This window comes from Cheilinus undulatus, linkage group 9 (genome assembly GCF_018320785.1).
Source record: "Cheilinus undulatus linkage group 9, ASM1832078v1, whole genome shotgun sequence".
NCBI lineage: Eukaryota > Metazoa > Chordata > Actinopteri > Labriformes > Labridae > Cheilinus > Cheilinus undulatus.
The window spans coordinates 19,756,915-19,775,792 of NC_054873.1; the positions used below are offsets into that span (position 1 = coordinate 19,756,915).

Below are 18,878 nucleotides of genomic sequence, written 5' to 3' on the forward strand. Positions count from 1 at the left end.
GTGCAGGAGAGCATGGTAGTGGCCTCTGAATGGTAAAGTCAGTTAGAGGCGGTAACACTCTACCTTTTATATAGAGATTGTGACGCAGAGGCCTACCGATAGTAGGTTTCTAGGTCAAATAAGCACTGACTTCTCAGAAAAGATTTTTCAAGGCAGATGTCCGTTTGAGCTAATTAAAAGTCATAAAATGCAGATTTTTATCAGTTTGGTGCAAATGTCAGAAATAACACAAGCATTTATGTGTTTTATCATGGTTCAGTCAGATACTTCAGTGAACAGCTAAAAAAATGTAAAATTGTTCCCTACTTCTTTAACTTGAAAGGTGTCAAAATACCCATTCAATTCATCAATGTTTGCAGCAGCAGAGATTTTATGCACATTATGCAAACATTCAAGTGTTTTTTCTTTAGAATGGTTTACAAAAATCCTCCTTTTCTTGCTCTATGTATATTTTTCTTAATCAAAAAAGTGACATAAAAATGATGATCCCTTTAATAAAGCAATGGGTAAAAAGTTTGCAATATGAGCAAAAATAATTTCAGTTTGTTATTTTTTAATTGTTCTGCCCTAGTTCAGTCGATCTGATATTGATGAAACTTAGTGTTAGCTAATAGAAGTCATACCTCCACCCAGCCGCCTCCTTTAGCTGCACCCTCATATTGAGATTCATGCTACTTTGGATAACTGTTTCTGAAGTAATTTCATTGTTTTCATTATACATTCTCATAAATGTATCTATCCATATGGGGGTTCCTTGTTGGAAAGTCAAAGCATGCAGCTTGACTAACCCAAGGAGCTTCTTCTGAGCAGAGTCTTCTCTGTCAAGTAAAACTGTCTATCCATTTTGCAATAAAATGGTTAAATGTATGATGAGTTCATGACTGGGTGTAGGTTAAAATATAGTATGATTTTTTTGTTGTAATTTGTTGAAAAACTACACAAGATGAGGAACCTAATAATATCACGAATAAAATCGCAATTGCAATATTGGGGAAGAAAATCGCTATTAGATTATTTTGGTGAATTGTTCAGCCCTACTCCTTGCATTTAAGATGACTTTAATTGGCCATTATGATTGATTTTTACAAGTTACCTTTGTAAGCATAAAATAATCAGGATATCTCAGAGCCTTCATTAGACCCAATGCAGCGAGCCCCTGACTGTGATCCAATCAGCAATGATCCACTCCGTCATAGAGACCTGCAAGACATCACACCGAGCTCGTCCCTCCTGACGAGCTGAAGCAAGCTTTCACCACAAAACCACATCATCTACAGTAATCTGATCCATTTTTACTAAAGAATAGGAATTCTGCTAAAACATGACTACTCTGGGAAAATTACTTCAAATCTTCTTGGGATTTTTGAAAACTTTCGTGGAGTCTTTGACAAATTGTGTTGGGTATTTTCATCAATGATTTTCAGAATATTTTCAGAAATTTCTCACTGCTTTTTCAAAAATATTTTGTATCATTAATGTGAATCTGAAGTGCCTCTTCTGAAGTCGGTGTCTCTTCATATAAGTTAGTGCCTCAAGGTCTAAGGTGCAGATCCAAAGTAGGCAGGTAAACATGATCTAGCCAGATATGACTCAAGAATGAGTTGATGAATTCTGTAACATATGGCAGCTATTCCTGGACTACTATGATGACGTATATAATTAAAGAAATGTAACTTAGTGTCTACTGACACAATCCTTGGGTGGTGCAATGTCTTTTGATGTTATTGGAAATCTGTTCAATACTGCTACCAGGTGGCAGGAGAGTTTTAAATCTTTTGGCTTCAGCTCCAGGCAGCCGTTGTTCTTTCCATCTATACTGTCTGTGGAGCTCCAGCAGGGGAAAGTCAAGTTATCCTCATAGAAATAAAAAGGTTTGACAGATTCAGTACCCACAGTTAAATCATGAAATTCATAACCAAAGTAATAACAGCATTGATTTAAAAAGATAAAAATCCATAGATGTTAAACACCAGTTCAGACTGACTGTTACACAACTGTAGATGCATGGCTTTGGGTATAGTGTGCTTTAAGACAGTAAGCCTAGTTTATGTGTATTGCTCATTATATAACAAGTTATTTTTGTCTAAAATGTCCTCAACCTCTCCTGACTTCTTACAAAGATTCCATGAAAATAAAATCCAGATTTGTCCCTTTAATGATTTTGGGCTAATAGTCCACCCTTGCAGCAGTAGCTTGACTTTTATGTGCATGGAGCTAGTATAAACACACAAACAAACATTTATAGACAGACTGAAAGGAAAAGATGACAGAGTAATTTCATTTTTTATTTGCATTAAAACAAAGGGATGCTTTCTTTCAAACACTTGCATTGCCATTCATCATATCTCCTCCCACACTGTCATCCATTCACTTCCTTTACTATGGTGTGTGTTTAGCTTGTGTGGTCGCGTGCAGCCTAACGAAGTGTTGCATAACCTCCTGGCAGCTTAGCTGTGTTGGCTGCATCTCTAACACAGCAGGTATATGGGTGGATCGTTGAAGATCCTGCTATAGAAACATGCACCCGGATTCAATGCAAACAGTTTCTCGTTTCTGACACGTTTACAATCGCTGGTATTTCAGTGTGAGCTCAGTGGATGTTGACGCAGCTTTATCCGGAAGGGGTGTATGCACAGATAGACATCACGGGCTGCTTCTGCGTCTGCCGTCCGTGCCCCGCCCTCACTGACTCCCAGCAGCATCACCGGCAGCTGCTGTCACAAACCGGAGAACAGATTCACCGCTTAACGATCCTGACGGGAGGCGTCGTGTTTTTGGCTTTGACTGTACTCATTTGTAAGTAGCCTACAGACCCATTATTACATGCGAGCCCTTGGGTGACATAGTCCAGCCTGCTGGTTATAGCGCGTTGTTATTTTTTGCTCGTGCTGATAGAGGCTCGTCATTTATGTGAATAATACATCTCTGTTTCACTCCGAGGTTGTTTGAGGTTTTCCAAGGGCATCGGTGAGCGGCACGGTGCGGCAGCGATGAGCACATCTGACGGCTACACCGAGCAAGTGGGAGGGAACCTGTTCGTGCTGCTGTAGTCATTGAGTTCTCAGAGTTACATCCCGGGTTCAAGCTCTGTGCCTCAGCTCCTCGCTCGGTTCAGCGCCTGGCTTTAGGCTGCAACGTCATGAGTTGATCGCGTCTGACAGATGTTGCTGTGTTGCAGTTGCACAGGCGTACATATTCCTCTTGATCTCGCTGTTTCGGGTTTGATTCAGTGAAAAGCAGCTTTATGTCATAAATGTTCAGTCCTCGCTTTGTGCTCGCGCTGATCGCAACCTTCTTTTAGTCTTCGGGTTTCCATAAAATGATACCTGGATCTGCCGCATCAATGCTACCGTCTGCAGAAGCTGCGAAATTGTACCAGACAAATTACGTCCGCAACTCCCGTGTCATCGGACTCCTGTGGGCCATCTTCACTATCCTGTTCGGTATCGTGAACGTGACCATCTTCTCTCAGCCCTATTGGATTGGAGATGGTGTGGATACGCCACAGGCCGGCTACTTCGGCCTCTTCCACTACTGCGTCGGAGACGGACACTCCAGAGAGCTGGCCTGCCAGGGCAGCTTCACCGAGTTCTCCGCTATCCCCTCCGGTGCGTTCAAGGCCGCCTCCTTCTTCATTGGAATGTCCATGATGCTGGTTGTCACCTGCATCGGCTGCTTCAGTCTCTTCTTCCTCCTCAGCACATCCACCGTTTACAAGATCTGTGGCTGGATGCAAGCTGCATCAGGTAAGAACCTTTGAATAGCCTATCTGCTAAAGTTGAGGGGCATGCAGGCAGGGACTTTGACAAGAGATGAGAGGATATTGTCACTTTGACTGTAAAATGTAGAGGGAGCAGACTAACCATAGTCCTTAACCAATCAGTTAGACTTTTCCAAGGTTTTTTCACTCGAAAGGCATTCGATTTTATTTCCTCGGTATGGTACATTTTGCAGTCCCTTAATCCACTAAACAGGAAATGGTTCTGACTTTTAATAAGGAGCTGAATAGTTCATTCTCCCTGGGTGCAGCAAAAGTGTAGATAAGTGCCCTGTAGCTGTCAGCCAACACTGCTGAGCAGGCGCTGCTGTCCATGGTGCTGAAGTGATGCTGAGGAGATGATGGACGTAACTACCTAATTAACTGTCAGTATTTAGCAGCAAGCTACAGGTGTAGTCACTTCAGGTAAAAACTGAAGACCTGTACTTACCTGATACTTTCAGTCAGCAGAAACCCTGAGTTATGGGACGATTCCTCATGAGACTTAAGCAGATGCATTTTTAGTTCCATTCTGCTACTAAAAAGCCCTTTTTTTCACTAGGTTATGGTGTTGTGCCTTCAAATCCCATCCCATTTTTTATAACATAACGACAACAATAATCACTCAATCTCAGTGTCATACTAATCTATCACCATGCTTTTTCAAAAAAATAAAAACCATTTTTTTCCAATACAGCATGCTTGTGGAGGCAGCTTAGATCTCTAAAAATCATGTTTATTGTTTAAGTTTATTTTTTTGTAGAAATAATGCCCAGTGTACAGCATGCTTTCTAAAGTGTAGTGTTCTTTTTGTCAACTAAAACTATGACTGTAAGTGTTAGCTGGCTACCTTCTTTCTATGAGGAAGATGAGACCAAGACTAGTTAAAAATAGAACTTTGGTAACAAAAACTCTGATGAAAGTTTAGTTTAGTTTTTGTAACACAACTTTTCTGTAGCTCTTTTGCCTCTCAGCTGCAAAGAAAGCAGGGATCCCAGGTTTTATAGGGTGTGTGGGAAACACAGGTATGATTTGGCACCAGAGTCAGGCAAAGAGAATCATCTCTGACTAAACTACATGGTGAGGAATTTTTATTAACAAAAACTAGACTAAAATGTTTTTGAGTTATTGTCAATTATAAACAGACTAAAAATTGGTTAAAAATGACTAAAATGTGTCTAAAACTAAACATTTTTCTCTAATGACTAAGGTTAGAATTAAAAATAGCATAATACAATTCATAACTAGCATTGCCATGAGACAGTAATCTCAACTCGAGTTACTCATCATGTAAATTGCACGTTTTATTGTCCTTTTCAGCACACTTAGGTTAAGTCACTGCAGTGTCTCTCTGCATAAATAAATACATCACTGTGTCTTTGAATGTCTCATTTCACTTGAAAAATCTCGCACACAGCCCAGTTGAAAAGTCAGATCTCATCTGCATACTGTGCAATCAGACATTTCACTCATTTCCGTTTAAATCCATACCAAGTTCCCTTTTCTGTGGTCAAGTTCATGTCATAGTTTTAAATCTACCTGAAGTTTTTTCTTCTCTTTTAAAATAAGAGCAGGCCTAGTCCAGACAGGAAGCCAGTTATCCTTAGTTTGATATAAAGAGAGAAAAGAGGCATTCCAAGCATAAAAAATGTAAAAAATTAGGAAGGAAATATCTAAAAAGCCTTTATTATTATTGTAATGTCACTTAAAAAGTCATCATGTTCAAACCATGTAGGTCAACATCAGGGCTAACAGATATTCTAAAAGGTTGAAATATGTTTGCCTTTTGAAAGATTGGGCAATTATAATAAAGGCTTTGAAGTATTTCCTGCCTTTTTTTTTTTTTTTTACATTTTTCATGCTTGGAGTGCCTGGTTTCTTGTCATTATTTTGACCCCATACCCTTAGTCTAAGACTGTTCAAAAGTCTAACATGAAACACAAATCACAAATGCAAATAGGTGACTTCCAAAATGCAAAGAGGGGGAAAGAGAGAGAGAGAGATTAATTGTGATTTACCATAGAAATTCTGAGAATAATCTTTAAAAAAAAATCATCTGACAGCACTAGTTATATTTAAATTTTGATGTTCTATTTGGTGAAAGATGATGAACAAATTATTTTTAAAAAATATGCGCCCATTCACATGGCAATGTTGGTGTTACAATGTGTACAATGTGTGCCTTTAAGATGCAGCCAAATATGATACAAACTGTGCTTCCTGTCACCAGGTGTGTGTTATCGTCTGGTAGCTTTAGGACTGTTGAGGTTGTTTCAAATGCTGTGGAGGTCAATGGTCCAGCTGCTGGCAGCAATTTGTCACTGTTACTGTGGGCAAATGTCATCTAGTGTGCATGGAGGCCTTCATCATCTGAAAGGAGTCCGAGCGTTGCCAAACATCAGTCCGCTCAGCTGCACCACTGGCCATAGCAGCCGGCATCGTGTTTGCAACCAGGGCAAACGAGGGAGTTGGGTTGGGGGGGTATTTTGGAACAACTCCAGCCCACTGTGTTATGTTGGGCTACATTAATGCAACAGGCCTGTCTAATGAGGAGACCGCCGGGGCTTTGTGCTTCTGCAGTTAAGAGATGAAAGAGAAAAGCCAAGAGGAGAGACCCTGACCACAGAGAGCTGGCACAGGGAGGCCTAATGAGTGAGCTTTGGCTGCTTAGCACCGTCAAACTTCATCATGCTTAGCTGAAGGTTAAACTCATGCTGCGTTCACTTACTAGCCCTACAGAGGACAGGTGGCCCACTGGCATCTGTAATGGGCCCCTTACTGTCAGCTGATGTTTGGATAAGAAGGAACAAACCATCAATACACCTAGATAAACTGCACGCCACACACTATGGGTCTTTTTTTTCCCCCTTCTTGAAACCTTTCTGCTGCATAAATGTATGGTGGCACGGCGGGTCAGCCTGAGCTTGTTGTCACCCATCCCTGCTGTAAGGACATGAATGACACAATCAGTATTCAAAGCACTGCTCTCTGCCTCAGCAGACTTCGTCCAGTCTTTGTTTTCTCATTGTAAAGCTTTATTTTATGGCTTTTTGTCTCTGTGCAGATTTGCATGGTGTAGAAAAAATAGTAGATCACATTGGCCTATTCATGCATGCTAACTCAATATCAAGGTCATACTATATGTGTTGGCTGCTTATACATTACTTAAGTGATATACTGTGTGCCACTCTGGCTGCTGCTAGCTTTCACAATTCCCCTTGGGCTGAGGTCAGAAGGTTGCGAATAAACACCTAACAACACGTCACAAATTCACGCTGCTGCATGGAGCACCTCATGACAGGAAGCATGCACACATCTCCTGCCATCTTCCAGGAATAGCTTCCAGTTTTCCTGTGAAGCTCAGGTAAAAGGACTGAATGTCTGATGAGAGAGCATAAACTACCGGGACACATTAGATCTCTGGAAACGTCTACCTCAGCCAAACAAAGTGGAGCGCAGAGTGCCTCCACGCTGCCCTAGATGGACTTGTATCCTTCTTTCACTTTCCTCACTGGAGCTATTTCTGTATGCGCATCTGCTCAAGTCCACGCCAGCCAGATGTACTTTAAGTGTGTGTTTTTTCCGCTGAACTGGGCACAGCGAGAAACATGATGCACAAGCCTCCTATACCTTAGTCCTTTCTGCTGCTTTCACACATCTCAGCCCCTTTCACTTCCTCGGTTTGACCTCCAGCTCCTTCTCGCCTCCCTTTTTTTCTCTTCATTAATGTGTTCTGGCGAGTACATTATGTGCTGTCCATTTCTTTCTCCATCTTTATGTCCTGTAACTGCAGTTCTTCAGGGGTCTGCATGCCAATTAACTAAGAAGTCTGTGAGGTCAGAGATAATTACTGCAACGTTTTACACCCCAGTCTTCATATTCAGTTATGTCAGCCACAGCCTTTTTTAAAATATTATATTTCCCTCTCACTAAACATATGAGTCATACCTGTGAATAAGCAGGACATGAGCTTTGTAAAGTCAGCAGAACAAATATGCCTGTCTGAGGGTGGCCTATTTGGGAAGAAACATACTGGAATGTGTTCAAAGGGGCTGCATTTATGTAGGGACTTGATTTCTGTTTTTTTCCCATCTTTTGTTTATTTTTAATTTGGTGTGCTCTGTTGGTTAGGGCTTGTTTTTTTTCCCCTGGAATAATTAGGAAAGATAAGATTTGCTTTAAAATTCATGGGAAGGCAAAATTACAGCATTGCACTCTGAAACATCCTCCCCTTCCTCTTTGATGTCTTTGGTAGTTGATACCTCAGGGATGAATGTTTCACAATGTGCACAAGCTTGTGCCTTCTGCAGAGTTTGCATGACTTCGTCCAATTTGTCTAATGAGCTACTGTTGGCAAGAGAGAGCATGATCCAAAACTGACCATAGTGTCTGTTCTTTTGCCATTTTGACAGCTTTATAACAAACACAAGCTTTGTAACTAACAAAAATCTCTTTTTCAATGCATGAGGTTATCCTGCTTTATATATTTATAACGACTTTCATGGTGTTGGTCAAGATGCTATCAAACATCAGCAATGTTAGGAAAGAATCATTTACAATGGCTCAATTCCACTCAGCTGCTTCAGCTACCAGGTGCTGCTAACATCAAACGTAACAGCCAATGTTGATATTTTTTATAAAATCCTGGCTTATACCACAGGGACTTGTAAAAATATCTGTTAGAAAAAGTGCTAATGCTGTTGCGATGTGTGAGACAATCTCAGGGACTACTTTTTAAAATATGACTACATTTAAAGACATTTTAGTTCCTAAGATTAGCTTGATTTAGGTGCACTCAAAACCAGCCTTGTCCAATAGGGTTCCTTCATCCATCCATTCATTTTCTGTATTGCTTATCTCATTTTGGGGTCCCAGGGGGCTGGAGCCTATCCCAGCTGTTGTTGGGTGAAAGGGCTGGTTTAACTGTGTTTATTCAGGCCACCTTTTAGCAGCTTTTCCTGGGGATGCACAACATTGGATTTTTGCTGTTAACCAATATGCAGATACACTATAAGGACAAAAGTATTTGGCCACACCTTTTAATAATTGAATTCTGGAGTTTTAATCAGACCTGTTGCCACAAATGTATGAAATAAAGCACCTAATCATGCAGTCTCCGTTTGCATACATTTGTGATACAAAATAGATTTTTCTGAAGAGCTCAGTGATGGATGCCACCTTTGCTATAAGACAGTTCATTACATTTTATCCCCGCTGAATATTCCACAGTCAACTGTGAGTGATATCACTAGAAACTGGAAGTGTTTAGGAACAACAGCAACTTTGCCACAAAGCAGAAGACCATGTAAAATGTAGAGCAAGGTCAATGACTGCAAAGGTGCACGGTGCATAGAAGTAGCCGATGCATTGCTGATTCCATCACTGACGAGTTCTGAACTTCCTCTGGCATTAATGTAAACACAAAAACTGAGTTTCTAAGGATGAGCAGCTGCATGCTAGCCTCACATCAGCAAGCACATTTGGGTACTGGAATAGAGACTGTGAACCAGGCCTTCTCATCCAACCTCAGAGCCTTAGTGTAAGACCATATAAAAATTGAAAATGAAACAAAAATATTTTAAAAGTGCAAAATAATGGAATCTTATAATGTGACAAAGAGTGAGAGATTAGAGATAGAGAACGGCGGAGAGTATTTATAACAATTCTTAGAGTTTCTATAATTAATTGTATGTGTTTGTTGGTGTGTCTGTGTGAATGAGGATACTGCTGCTGAAAATACAACCTAGACACACTGGATGAAGATCAAACAAGAGGGATCAACACTTCAAAACTTCTCAACATTAAAACTTTATTGCCTGACAGCAGAGAGACAGGCAGCTGGAAAATAAGAGGGAAACAGAGATGACAATAAAGAGAAGCAACACTCGGGAAATAACATATTAGAGACAGGTGAAGGTGTGAAGACAGACGGTGGAGAGAAAACAAACAGAGCTCAGAGAAGACACACTGATCCCATGGGGTCACCTCTGTCTTTCCCTCCATGTATCATTATCAGTGTTTCTATCTCTCACTCTCATGGTCCATTAGCTCCATTGAGAGGCTTGTTCTGAGGGGGGCATTAAAGTCCAGCTGAATGCAGAGGTGGAAAGCTCTATGTGCAAGCAGCCATCATCACAAAGCTGTATGCTTTTCACTGCAGCAGACACAGACCCGTGTGTTCTAGCCCTCTACAGTCAATGCTGCAAATGAGCACTTTAGTTTGGGCACCTAGCAGACCTTTAAAAGCAGATTAGTGCTTGACCAAGGCTAAATCTGCTGCTTAGGTTACTCTGTTTGTTTCTCTGAGTGCGGCAGGCTTTGCATAGAAACATTAAATTACTTCGCTCCAAAAATAAAGACTTACTGAGTTTAGTCACAAAGCCATTATGCAAACTTGCATACTTAGAAATCAAATGACATAGACGTCTGTTTCAGTAATAATAATAATAATAATAATAATAATAATAATACATAACTAGAAAAACACTTGGAGAGTGCAGACCATGCAGACTGCCATTAGCCCTATCTCCCAATAGTAAAGAATCCTTTAAAAAATTCCTGTATCCAGACGGTGATCTGGATCACTCCCAAAGTCTAATCAGTTCTTTCTTATGCCATTTCTGACATTTCCTGAAAATGTAATCAAAATCTGTCTATATCCAGTATCCACCCAATACTGGATAATTTAAGGTAGTTGATAAGTGAAAATGTATATATAATGTGAGGCCTTTTACCACAGAGAGCCTTCTGACAGTATTTGATTAACAGTGAATAGATTAATTGCTTACAGCCTGTGAGAACAGTAAATGCATTTAATTAGTAATTGGTGCAGTAAATAGATCAATTAGTGCAAATGTGCATATGTGGTGAGGCTTTAACCACAGTCAGCTTTATTACAGTATATGAGATACAGTAAAGCAGTAAGAGACAGTGCAGGATAATTCACATTGAGCAGGGCTGAGATGCTTTTTAAATGAGAGTTTTATGACACTCTGTGACAGTTGAGTGGTCATCAGGATGACTCTGTGACAGTTGAGTGGTCATCAGGATGACTCTGACTGTTGAGTGGTCATCAGGATGACTCTGTGACTGTTCAGTGGTCATAAGTATGACTCTGCCACTGTTGAGTGGTCATCAAAGTAACTGTGACTGTTGAGTGGTCATCGGGGTAACTCTGTGACTGTTGAGTGGGCATCAGAGTAACTCTTTTACTGTTGAGTGGTCATCAGAGTAACTCTGTGACAGTTGAGTGGTCATCAAAGTAACTCTGTGACTGGAGAGTAGTCATCAAGGTTACTCTTTTTGATGCTTTTTAGCCCTATCAATCATAAGCATTAAGACTGTACCTTTTTAAAGCATGTTATATCAAAGAGTATCAGAGTATTAAAACTTTAGACAGCACAGCTGTGACCATCCCTACACAGAGCTTTATCGGTTTATTTAACCATGAGCATCTTTCTCACACTGCCAATCCTAAAAAAACAATATGTTGTTGCAAAATTAACATATAAATTAACACTGCTAAAGCATTGACTTTAATTTGATTAAGCACTGTAAAGCTTTGTTCATAATTGCCTCAATCTGGACACTATAAACAAAGAAAAACTTTCCCCAAGTGAGCTATACATTACAGCTTTTAACTCACTTGGTGTTTCCTCTTACTTGTGCAGTGTTTTCCATTTATCCTCAATTGACCCTCTGCATCATAACTGCTAGCTGTATTGAGGTTGAGTAAAAACATCCTGACTGCCTCAGTCACCTAGCTAGATTGTGTTTACTCCAAAGCATACATTAATGCTTTTTTGTTTGACTGTAATATGTTTGGAAAGACCAAGTTAATGCATTGAATTTGTTTATTCACATTATCAGAGGATTAAGGACTATGCCTAATGATCAACCCACCATCTATTCAGAAAATACCTTTGAGCTGTCAAGATTCTACTTCCTGTCTTTGAATATAAGGCAGCCTGAAATCCAAACTGCAGTCCCTGACAGGACCTTAATCTTACCTTGGACATATTTGTTATTTGACAGCAGTCTGTGCCAGTTTTAAGCCTGCCAGTTATCATCATCATGTTAGAAACAGTCTGATGTATCCAGTCAGTCATGTTTGCTGCAGCTATACGTGCAAAGCGAGGAGTAATGTCTCTCTGCAGCACATCAAGTCAGATCCCCAGTGGGGCAGATTTGTATAACCCAGATAGAGAAACAACAAGGATGAGGGCTGTCTGCTGTTATTACAGGAAGATGCATCAGTGCTATTAAGTCTAGAACTAACACCGACAAAGAAGATAATATTTTCTCTACTTTCCTGTGTCTATTGAAAATGAGGTTAGTATTCATGAAAGCAACATGACAATTTGAAAGATTTCAGTGGCAGAGTTCTTACAGATTTTTTTCATCAAATCTTTAAATTGGCTCTGGTCTTTGCCTGATATCCACACAGGTCCTCTGTTCATCAGATATGTGACCATATGAAAATTTCCCATCAAGATTATAATGGCCAAAATTATCATGGTTATCTAGAGAAGGGATTTTGCACTAGAATCCACATTTAAGCATTCGCATGTCCATATATAATAATTAGACAGGCTCAAAATCACTGCCAGGAAGTGCTCATTCATACAGAAGGACTATCTGGTATAATACTTTTGACTGCATGGGCAGGGGGTTACTCGGTGAACGACCTCACTCATGTTACAAAAGTGTTCCACATCGAACACAACCACAGCAATCAGTCAGTAATGAGCAAATGAATCCCAGCAGTGATTCACTGTACAACAAACAACATCTAAACATTGAAACCCATCTTAACACTCTGCCCAAGGGCATGGATTTGAAAATTCTGCCTACATATCCTCATATTTGACATGTCATTGGGCTGAGCTTAGATCAGCCGACTCCTCAGAGCTGGACTTACACTGAATGGTCAAATAACTCTAAAATTGAGACCAGTTCAGCCAGGATGGAGTTAACTTCACACTTTGGAATTTAAAATCAATTCTGAAATGTTTAACACTGAGATATCAACATTCCATTTTTTATGGTGTCATCTGTTCAGACTTATCCCTGGAAAATATGTCCACATTGCACCACAGGGAAGGTAGATAATGCATGGGTACTGTTGTATTTTGTGTTTTAAAATACAGAATGGAACAGAATGAAGATAGCAAGATCAGGTTTTGTTATGAACCTAGGAAGTTCTTGTTCTTGTTTGGTAAAAAAAATCATCATGTCTTGTGTTTTTAACAGATATAAATTGATGTTTTTCATTTATGTAAAGCGAGAAACTTGAACTTTTATTGTTTATAACACAGATTCAATGAATTAAAATTCAATTTGCTCTGATTTATTTTTCAGCCACAATGAGTATATAAGAACTCCAGTGTTTGAATACTCCTACTCATCCCTTTATAATACAGTATCATTTTTATGTGCCTAAATTTTTTCAACAAAAGGGCACCACCAGGCTCAGCTGGTAGAGTCTGTGCTGGTAAACAGAGGCTAGAGGCCTCATTGGTTGTTGTTTTGATTCCCTGGCACTGTTTGGTGCATGTTCCCCCCACTCTCTCTCCCCATATTTCCTGCATCCCTTTATCTGTCCTATCCAAATAAAGGTCCAAAAAAATAATTGTTACAAAAAATGTTAAATACTGATATGTCAAACTGAAATCATTTTACCGTTTTTATCTTTAAAAAACACTTTAAAAATGCTGCACAGAGCACTACTGTTACCATAGATATTAGAATATTAACTTGTAAAAATTAAACGTGAAAAATCAAATGTGCATTTAAAGATACTTATAATGTGTTGATACTTTTCAATACCACACGCCTTATACAGTACAATGTCTGTTTTTTGAGGTTTGAAAGTACATTTGTGAAAGAAATAACATAAAAGTTTTATACAGTCAAAACTGCAGTGAGCAAAGAGGAGGCGACCAGCGTCGATGTTCAAGTACAGAGGGAGAAAGAGTTCCACTGGTTACATACAAAGCACTGATTCAGAGAAAACAGAGATGTTATTTTCTGAATATTTCACAGCTGTTACACTAAAAATTAGCTTTGCAAACAGACACAAACAATCAGAATGGTGCAGGATTTTGTATGATCGCTGCTGAAGTAGCACTCCTTCAATCCAGTTATGTCTTTTGGTCCCTTAAAGGTTTTCTTTCCACCATGACCTTTTGCTTACTTTCAGTTCATCTCTGTAAACAAGCATATATTGCAGGCTGTCTTCCCAGTAATTGCAGTGATAGAAAATTACGATATATCCGTGACTGAAAACAGTTTAAATGATAAGTTAAACTTGCTCGGCATTACTATCTGTGGGGGATTTTACTGTGGTCATCACCATTTTCATCCCTGCTCTTGGTATGAAAGTTGTGCTGATGTAGTAAAGGAAATGGATGGGAGCTGGTCCAGGATCATTGCAGGGCTGATCTGTATTCTCACTGGGTCTTTTTAGGACAGAAATACACCTGATTTTGCTGACCTACAGCTTTTAGTGTGTCAGAGAAAGTGGATACAATAATACTTGTACATTGACTGCCCAGATGGGGATAATCTCCAGGGTACAGACTCCAGACTTAGTTAATCAGTGTCACTTTTTCACAGGTTTCCTGTCAGCTAAACAGATGATCTAATTTCAAATCAACCCCTTTACTATCCTGTGTTTTTGTAATTAAGAGATTTATCTAAAGCTACTTTAACCAATTGATTAAGGAACAATCCACCAGCTCATAGCTCATTGGACTGTAGGAAAGCAAAGCACATCATCACACATATTAAATCGCAAAACATGGGATTTGCATGCATTGTCATCGTGCTTTTTCTGTAATTAAATTCTGTGGTCAGGTCATATGAGTAGCTGCATGCTGTTGCTTCCTGTTTGTCAATTTAATGCCTATGTGTGCACACAGGAGAGTAAGTTTAATCTAAGAATCCTTTAATCATGCTTTTTGGACTTCAAACAAACAAATCAATGCTCATTAATTAGCCCACACCTTGTAAGTTTGGGTGTAGCTCTGTGGAATACAAATTCTTAATACCAGCCAAGTCATCATCATGACTCCTCTGTGTTTTGTGTGCCTGTAGCTCCTTCAGGACTGTAGATTTACCAAAATTAATCCCTGTGATCTCAGAAGTGGCCCAGCTCAGTCCAGCACTCAGACGATGGAGGCCGCTGATTTATTCCGTGGAGAGTGGAGAGGGAGGCACAGCAAGAACACTGCGACCCATGAGAACTTTAGAGGAGGCAGTACTGACATCAGTGCACATGTTAGTGTATGATGAGGCGGGAATCATAAAGTAAGTCATGAAACGATACAAATACAATACAAATAGCATATGATACTACACAATACCATACTAGTACCATACCAAAGGGTTGGGGGTGGCCAAAAATATCTCCACCTGCAACAGAAAGGAAAAGTCTGGGATCCACTGCAGTATGACTTGATGTGATACCGTACAATATGGTTTGATAAGATATGACATAATACAAGATAATATGATATGATATGGTGGGAAACCTTATGATATGACACCATGCCATACCATACAGTATGCTACAATACAGTTTGGTATAATATGATACAATAGAAAATTGTACAGTACGATAAAAACCATATACCATTTACTGTACGTATACAATGACAGACCACTTTATTAGGTACACCTGTTCAATCGCTTGTTAACAAATAGCCATTCAGCCAATCACATAGCAGAAACTGAATGCATTTAGGCATGTAGACGTGGTCAAGATGATTTGCTGAAGTTCAAACTGAGCATCAGAATGGGAAAGAAAGGGGATTTAAGTGACTTTAAATGTTGCATGGTTGTTCCTGTCAGATGGGCTGGTCTGAGTATTTCAGAAACTGCTGATCTACTGGGATTTTCACACGCAACCATCTCTAGGGTTTACAGAGAATGGTCTGAAATAGGGAAAATATCCAGTGAGTGGCAGGTGTGTGGATGAAAATGCCTTGTTGATGTCAGAGGTCAGAGGAGAGTGGGCGGAGGCAACAGTAACTCAAATAACCACTTGTTACAACCAAGGTATGCAGAATACCATCTCTGAATGCACAACAAGATGGGCTACAGCAGCAGAAGACCACACTGTGTGCGACTCCTGTCAGCTAAGAACAGGAAACTGAGGCAACAATTCGCACAGCCTCACCAAAATTGGATAATTGGTACTGACATGGTACTGACACTAACACATCCGACACCTACCAGACCAAATTACAACACGCACCAGCACCACATAAAAAGTATCGATTTAGCACTGGTATTAGAAAAAAACAAATGATACCCAATCCTAATTTGGAGTGATATGATACAATAAAAAAATTATATGATACCATACACCATATGGGCCACGATAATATAATCTAGCCCTTCCAGAAACACAGATTCTCCCCTTCAGTACATCTATTAGTCTCTCTATTATATAGAGATGTTCTCCTTTTCACACTTATGTAATCTGCTTTTACATATGCATTATAACATATACAATATATAAATATTTTCTTCTTACACACATACAGTATTCTCTTTCTCACAAACATATTCGCTCCTTTTCACATACACACACTCATCTTCTTAAACACATACATTCTTCTATCCCACATATATTCTTCTATCAAAAGTAGTATGCTGTTATGCAGAATTTGCTAATCTGAATCAAGCATTTAACAGAAAGAGTGCCGCACCAAAGGCACAAGTTTTAAAGCAGTCATTTTAAAAACAAGGAACTTTCTTAGTGTCAACTTTTGATCTGTTGTATTTGTACTGTATTTGATTACATTTAGGGTTCGCTGTTTTTAATTTACCTTAAAACAATGTCCCAGCTTTTCAAGGAATGCAGTGCATGAATTGAAAGATATAAATGAAAGTTTGTGAGAGGACAATACATCTGTGTGGCCAGAGAATAAATGTTTTGGAGTTTGTATGAGCTTGTACAGGCCCTCAACAATACAAAGTGCTCTTAAAGTGACTTGTCCACTGCAGTTTGGTGGCAGTTTCTCCTCCAGTACTGCTTCTCTTCACTTCTTTTCATTGCTGTTTGAAATGATCCCCCTGTCTTCTTCTCTTTTTATCCCTCGGCCAACTTTGTCTTTGGCCAATTACTTCCATTTACAGTTCCCTAATTAATGTCATAAGCCCACTGTGAGGAGTTTATTAAAAAGGGGTATTTTTATGTTAACTAAGAAATGTAAATATTTTGGGTAGTACTTGATTATATGCCTTGAAAATTAACATAAAACATAAAAGTGCAAATCATGAATTTCTGTCTGCTAAAGTAAGCGCAACAGAGTTCGTTTTACCCTGAAGCAGCACTGCAAGAAAATGGTTGGCTTGAGGGAGAATTTATGAGATCTGTATTTTATTTTCATGAATATTTAATTTTTCCTATTTTCCTGGAGAATCTTGTAACTACAGAATCATAAGCTGGTGTTCTGCAGCAGCCCCCCTCAGTCGGTCCCGGGTGTAAAACTCCTAATATAACTGTTGACAGAGGGACAACAGTCCTGCCTAAGCTGTGGCTGTTTGCCTCCATCATCCCCGGACGGGTAGCCCAGTCAGTATTTTCTCAGAGAATTCAAAGGGCTCTTTTGATCCCCATTGCCCTTGCCAATCTTTATCCTCTGTGGAGGTACAGGCTGCATCTAAACCTGTTACATAAGCCCCCCACCCCACCCTGACTCCCTCCTGTTCGGCTCACTGCGGTTTACGCTGCACTCCTCCCTCCATTTCTCTCCTTTTACCCTCTACCTCTGCAGACACACCCCTGCTGTAACCTAAGGTGTTTCTTTTATAATAGAGGAACATGCATCACTCTTTTGACAGCCTTACTTGAGCATTGACACTCAAGGATTTCACACACTGTCTCTGCTACTTCAAGTCCTTCTTCATCAGAAGTATTCACAGCCTGCTCTACTGGTTATTATAAACTTCAGTTTTTTAAAAACATTGGAACTTTTTCACTGAATGGTCTGTAGAGACATTAAGGGTGAGAGCATATATATACAACGTCTGAATGTGATACTGGCAAAAGTGCACAAGATTTAAGAGATCTTTCAAAGATCACAAATCTCTGTAGATAAATAGATAGATAGATAGATAGATAGATAGATAGATAGATAGATAGATAGATAGATAGATTGATAGATTGATTGATTGATTGATTTAAACTGTCCTCTGCAAGCTAACCCAACTGACAAAACAATCATTAGCATGCTATTTAAGGCAACTTAAACCTAACTAAATTTGTGGTTACTACAAGCGTTTGAAAAATGGTTTTCAAGGGGTTTTAGGTAAGCTAAATGGTCAAAGTTTAGTTGGTACTGGAAGCCAGTAGCACTGGCTGCCACTGGTATAGCAATTAGCTTGGATGTAGCTTTAGTATGGCAGCAGTAATATATCAGAACTGGACCACATTTTTAATGTTTTCACCCCTCTGCTGACCTGCTTCATAATGAGTTTGCAATCATTATGGGGTGGAGGGAGGAGTAGTGTGAGCTACTCTAGCAATTAGCTTATGTCGCTGCAGAAAAGCACCACATTTCTTTCTGAAAACAAGTGCAAAGAGCTACACCAGAAGCTTCCGTTTGCAGAGAAGATGTTTTGGCATGTCTCCCAATAGGCTTCTGCATGAATTTTAGCCACTGATAACCTCTGTGTTCAAACACTACGGCAGTGCTGGCCTGTATAGCTCAGGTTAGTACTGGAACTTGGCATGCCCGACTACCTCAGTTTGTCTTGTCGCTCTCATTGGCCTGTCATGAATGTGACAGACAGAACATTCGTCTAATCACCCTCTGAGAATTTTCTGAAAAGTCCTGCCCTACTCAAGTGCTTCATATGGGAGGTTTCCCAGATGAATGTGAAGCTATATTTTAAATGCATGTTTAAAAGGTGCAAATTCTTGCTGTCAAGTCTTTGAAAGTAGGTGTAACAAAGTCCAGCTGTTTTTTTTTTTTTTTTTTTTTTTTTTTTGATAGACTAAGCTGAACTTTTGGTACCTGTGTGTGGGAGACAATACCTTCGTTTCACTCTCTCCTGTTAGAGAAGGGTCTGTATTCAGCCTTGGATCATACATCAGACTTGTTCTGAA

General features: G+C 39.6%; 1 protein-coding gene across 1 annotated transcript in view; it reads left to right on the plus strand.

Moving 5' to 3' along the window:
• Nucleotides 1-2,722: 2,722 nt before the first annotated feature.
• LOC121515337 (LHFPL tetraspan subfamily member 3 protein-like) overlaps nt 2,723-18,878 on the plus strand; it is a 43,436-nt gene continuing 27,280 nt past the window's right edge. Inside the window, exon 1 of the mRNA XM_041796042.1 lies at nt 2,723-3,746. Coding sequence (XP_041651976.1) covers nt 3,320-3,746 — 427 coding nt within the window. The 5' untranslated portion in view covers nt 2,723-3,319. The remainder of the gene's footprint in view (nt 3,747-18,878) is intronic.